Genomic DNA, 6,000 nt, shown 5'->3' with positions numbered 1-6,000 from the left:
GTTACGTTGCAATTTTTCCATTTATTTCTGAAATAAGGGCATGTCTAAACTAATTTCTGCAGCTCCACCCAGATTCTCTGCGGGTAAAGGCGGCGTTATGACTGTATCAGGGCGTCGGCGGAGTTTTAGAAAACTGTAACAAACGAGATCGGTCGCTGAGTTTGAAACGGGACTCGGATCAGGTACTGGGGGCTGAAGCGGGACGGAGGCCGGGTATTGGGACCTCGGCGAGCGATGTGCTGCCGGTCCGGGGAGCTCTGGGAGTTGCCGGGAGGGAAGTTGTGGGAAACCTGTTGCTCCAGTTTTCCTGGCCATCCGGGGCGGGTCATCCTCTCACTCCGGCACCACCTGATCATTTCGTCCCTTTCTCCTTTCAGATTTCACGCTCTGTCGCTCTCAGCAGAATCATGGTAAGAAATGTCGAAATTTAGTGCCTTGTGAGAATGGACTGATCTTCGTATAGCTCAAAAACTCGAGTTTACAAACATTTCTTCGCGAGAGCAGTGTGACTGGCCGAGCCGGGCTCGGGGCGTCTCGCTGGGCTGGGGCATTGCCGCTTTCACACTCTCCCCGTTTCTTGGGTATGCCAGAGATTGTCTCACTCAAAAAAGAAAGACTTGCATTTCTATAGCACCTCTCACAACCTCAGGATGTCCTAAAGTGCTTTACAGCCAATGGAGTACTTTCAAAGCGTAGTCACTGTTGTAATGTGGGAAATAGAAGGGAGATTTTAGATCCGCATTCAAGAATGGGAATGAAGTGGACTTACTTCCCTGGAAGTAGGGTGAAGACAACAACAACTTATTTATTTAGCGCCTTTACGGTAATGAAACGACCCAAGGAGTGGTACAAGACAACAACATTTGACACCGAGCCACACGAGGATAAATTAGGGCACATGACCAAAAGCTTGGTCAAAGAGGTTGTTTATAAGGAGTGTTTTAAAGGAGGAAAGAGAGGTAGAGAGGCGGAAAGATTTAGGTAGGGAGTTCCAGAACTTAGAGCCTAAGTAGCTGAAGGCACGGCCACCAATGGTTGAGCGATTAAAATCAGGGATGCTCAGGAGGACAGCTTGATTCTCAATGTAAACGAAAAGCAAAATACTGCATTTACTGAAAATGTGAAATAAAAGTAGAAAATGGTGGCAACACTCAGGCAGCATCTGTGGGGAGAACATGCAAGTTTGTTCATGTTTCAGGCCTGGTTCCATTGTTAGAACATTTGTTTGAGTGTTTCCAGCCTTTTTTTGATTACCAGTGTGCCCTATAATCATTTTAACTTGACGTGCACATGGGTGGTCCAGGGCTATTGTTTTACTGGGATTTATCCTACAAGGTAGATTTTTAAAATATAAATTCAGAGAAAGGTGCAGATGAATACTAATGTACTGAAAATACTCCCATCAACAGTAACACACCTTTTCAGCACATACAGATTTTTGTTGCTTGTATATAGAATAAAGTATCACATCCATCACATCGTGTCTGCTTGAACAAATGCCACAAAATGTCATTCTGGAGCTATCTTCTCTCACAACCATTGGGTTATACTGCTGAAGCCATATACAGTAGTGTGGCCTGATTGTGCATAGTTTAGGGCGGGAGAAGATTTCTTACTTGTATTAAACTTGTTGTATGTTGTCGATAATACTAGCTGCAATTTCTATTTCTATAGAAACCACCTTTATATTATTAGGGTGGTTTCCACAGTTGTTATGATTTTATTTCTTCAGGCAGTTGCTACCTTTCTGTAGTAACTGAAAAAAATAACTACAAACAACCAGGAACATACAGTTTTACAGATGTATGGGTTGATTCTTAGTGGTGCTTGCTACACACCCATTCTAGGCATCTGGTTCTACCCACATACCAGTAAAGTTAAAGGCATGCAAAATAAGCTTGCCTGAATAACTACAGGTACTCTTTTTTTGGACACTAGTTAAATCCAGCACTCCAAGTCCTATTTATATTAAATTTAATTTTGTATCATTTTCTGCAGCAGACTTGTACTGTTTACAGTAGAAGAGTTTTTTGAATGCAAAATGTTTAATCATCATATATCCCATAGTCAGCAGTTAATTAGGGCAGAGTTGCAACCTGTGCTGTCATTTACCTGGAGTACTTAATACTTTCCCCCTCTTTTTTCTTTCTTTCTTTCCCTTTCTCTTTCACACTCTCTTTTTCGCTCTCTCCCTTTAACTACATTCAAAACTATGGAGTGCCCCCAGTTAACAACTGATTGCTGATTGTTAAATTTCAGTAGGGTTTGTTCCCCTTCTCTTTCTACGGTTTCTTCCCCCCCAATGGGCAGTTGAATTAAATTATGCCATGTTAACTTCAGTATTCAATCAATGTTTAAATGGTGTTGGCTCAGTTTTTCTATGCATATGTCCTGCTATTTGTGTTTTAATTCAATTCTAAACTGTAGAAGTTTGTTTCTTAGTTGCAAACGTTCAAATTAACATGTCATCTCTTCTCTTTTTGTTTTCAGGATGATTTTTCTGTAAGTATGTGTAGAAAACTAGATGCAAGATTCCTGCTGAGTCAAAGTACAAGTAAAACTTAAACACAAAGATTTATAACAATTGATATTCATATTAAAGTCATATTGTGGAAATTCTATTTTGGCAATGTTGGAATAAAATGTTTGTTATTAACCAGTGATTTAATCTGAAGTTCTGCACCTTTATTTGTTCCTCCAATGTTTGTGCCCTTTTTCTCTGCCACCCATTTATGCTCCACAGTGGCGGCTCTACCTGTGAGTATTGGCAGGCTACCTCTTGCATGATGCTTTTTCCCCCTCTCACCCCACCCCCAATACTATTTTGCACAAAAAAAAACTTGAGAGCACAGATAAGATGCCCTATTGATCAGCATGTGGTAAATTTGACAAAAATTGTTCTGCCAGACCAGAGTGGAAGTTTAGGAACTAAAGAGAATCAATCAGCATTGGATATTCCAGAAGAGACAGGAATGTGGGGTGGGGCCAGGAGTAGGCAAGTGACCAGAATGAGGCACAGGAGTATTAAGCCAGATCTGTGTCACATTAGAGAGTAAACTACATGATTTAAGTCTTGAGTCAAGAGGAGATCTTATCATAGTCACTGGTTTGTTGTGACCGATTTTTGTCAAATTCTGCTTTGATTACCTGAGGTTCTGGGGTCTTTAGCAGTGTTTCTCAGTTCCCATTACTGATTCTGTCCCTTTGTCTGTGAAAATTACAAACCAATCACCTTAATTGTATTTAAATACTAAATTTTTTTGATTAGGTTACAGGGAGGGTTGATGAGGGCAATGCAGTGGATGTGGTGTACATGAACTTCCAAAAGGTGTTTGATAAAGTGCCACATAATAGGCTTGCCAATAGAGTTGAAGCCCATGGAATAAAAGGGATACAAAATTGGCTAAGTGACGGGAAATGGAAAGTAGTGGTGAACGGTTGTTTTTCGGACTGGAGGAAGGTGGTGTTCCCCAGGGGTCAGTACTAGGACCACTGCTTTTCCTGATATGGATTAATGACTTAGACTTGGGTGTACAGGGCACAATTTCAAAATTTGCAGATGATACAAAACTTGGACATATAATGAATAGTGAAGAGGATGGTGATAGACTTCAAGATGACCTAGACAGGCCGGTGGAATGGGCAGACACGTGGCAGATGAAATTTAACGCAGGAAAGTGCGAAGTGATACATTTTGGTAGGAAGAAAGAGGAGAGGCAATATAAATGAAAGGGTACAATTCTAAAAGGGGTGCAGGCACAGAGACCTGGGGGTATGTGTACACAAATTGTTGAAGGTGGCAGGGCAGGTTGAGAAAGCGGTTAAAAAAGCAAACGGGATCCTGGGCTTCATAAATAGAGACATAGGGGGAGAAATTCCCCGGTGCCCCAATTGGGGGCGGTAACTGACTCGGGACGGGACTGCGGAAGTCCCGGCCCGTCCGCGAAATTGCTGTTTCCTTCCCTCAAAGAAAGTGGAGTGCTCCACTTCCTCTTCGGGCGGGTTCTGGGGCACATTTCAACGCCTCTCCCCTTCGGTTAAAGTGGAGGGCCGCTGCGCACTTTGCCGGGCCTCCATTGGGCCACCAGGGTGGCATGGTGCCGAGGCCACCGCCCGACACCTAAAACGGAGTGCTGGGCTGCACGATGGCAGCCTGGACCACGCAAGGGAAGCAGAAGTCGGACCGACTGGTGAGTCGGCAAAACTGCCAAGATGTCGACGCAGGGCGCTTCCCACCTGCCCTTTAACTTCCGACCCGCAAGTGGAGGTCGTCCCAATTTGCGACCCACGAAGCTGACATTGATACCGCTCACGGCAGATTCGCTGTCCAATTTCCGCCGCGCGATGGAAAGGGGTTGGCATGCACGGCGATGATGTCATTGCTGATTGCACAGCCCGGGGCGCTATCAGCGGTGCGTTACCATGGCAACATCTCTACTAGCTCCCGCGCAGTATCCTGGGAGACGGCTGTGCCCCATCCAGGTGAAAACTGTTTGGCACCCCGATATCGCCCTCCCCCGGAGGCGTTAACGGGCATCGCGAAACATGGCGATTTTGACCCCATAGAGTACAAAAGCAAGGATGTTATTATGAACCTTTATATAACACTGGTTCAGCCTCAACTGGAGGTACAGGTATGTGTCAATTCTGGGCACCGCACTTTAGGAGGCCTTAGAGAGGGTGCAGAAAAGATTTACAAGAATGAATCCAGGGACAAGGGACTTCAGTTATAGAAAATAGGTGCAGGAGTAGGCCATTCGGCCCTTCAAGCCTGCACCGCCATTCAATGAGTTCATGGCTGAACATGCAACTTCAGGACCCCATTCCTGTTTTCTCGCCATACCCCTTGATCCCCCTAGTAGTAAGGACTACATCTAATTCATTTTTGAATATATTTAGTGAATTGACCTCAACAACTTTCTGTGGTAGAGAATTCCACAGGTTCACCACTCTCTGGGTGAAGAAGTTTCTCCTCATCTCGGTCCTAAATGGTTTACCCCTTATCCTTAGGCTGTGACCCCTGATTCTGGATTTCCCCAACATTGGGAACATTGTTCCTGCATCTAACCTGTCTAAACCCGTCAGAATTTTAAACATTTCCCCTCTCATTCTTCTGAACTCCAGTGAATACAAGCCCAGTTGATCCAGCCTTTCTTGATAGGTCAGTCCCGCCATCCCGGGAATCAGTCTGGTGAACCTTCGCTGCACTCGCTCAATAGCAAGAACGTCCTTCCTCAAGTTAGGAGACCAAAACAGTACACAATACAGGTGTGACCTCACCAAGACCCTGTACAACCGTAGTAACATCTCCCTGTCCCTGTACTCAAATCCCCTCGCTATGAAGGCCAACATGCCATTTGCTTTCTTAACCGTAGACTGGAGAAGCTGGGGTTGTTCTCCTTAGAGCAGAGAAGGTTGAGAGGAGATTTGATAGAGGTGTTCAAAATCATGAGGGGTCTAGACAGAGTAGAAAGAGGGAAATTGTTCCCATTGGTGGAAGGGTCGAGAACCAGAGGACACAGATTTAAGGTGATTGGCAGAAGAACCAAAGACAACACGAGGAAGAACCTTTTTACACATTGAGTGGTTCGGATCTGAAATTCACTGCCTAAAAGGGTGGTGGAGGCATATTCAATTGTGGCTTCAAAAAGGAATTGGATAAGTATCTGAAGAAGAAAAAATTGCAGGGCTACGGGAAGTGGGTGGGGTGTAGGACTGGCTGAAGTGCTCTTGCAGAGAGCTGGCACAGACTTGATGGACCGAATGGCCTCGTTCTGTGCTGTAACCATTGTATGATTTAACTCTCAGTATGTTTGGAGTCATTGGACCACAGCATTTTGCTCTCTGCTCGCTTGTGTGCTCTCTTTCTCATGCTGTCTCTTTTTTTTCTCACTCACTCTCACTCCAGCATTGTCCATCTCACACACTGGCCTTCTTTTGGTTTCTTTCGGGTTGCTTCAAAGTTGACTGATCAACCAATCCTTGATGGCAGTCTTCCCT

The 6,000-nt window shown here is 44.6% G+C and overlaps 1 protein-coding gene across 1 annotated transcript in view; it reads left to right on the top strand.

The window, feature by feature from the left end:
* Positions 1 to 104: 104 nt before the first annotated feature.
* LOC139263309 (galectin-3-like) overlaps positions 105 to 6,000 on the top strand; it is a 36,093-nt gene continuing 30,197 nt past the window's right edge. The window contains exons 1-2 of the mRNA XM_070879172.1: positions 105 to 182; positions 378 to 410. Coding sequence (XP_070735273.1) covers positions 408 to 410 — 3 coding nt within the window. The 5' untranslated portion in view covers positions 105 to 182; positions 378 to 407. The remainder of the gene's footprint in view (positions 183 to 377; positions 411 to 6,000) is intronic.

Source organism: Pristiophorus japonicus, chromosome 4 (assembly GCF_044704955.1).
Source record: "Pristiophorus japonicus isolate sPriJap1 chromosome 4, sPriJap1.hap1, whole genome shotgun sequence".
NCBI lineage: Eukaryota > Metazoa > Chordata > Chondrichthyes > Pristiophoridae > Pristiophorus > Pristiophorus japonicus.
Note: the sequence above shows the minus strand (reverse complement) of the source record. Positions and strands in the feature narration are given on the sequence as shown.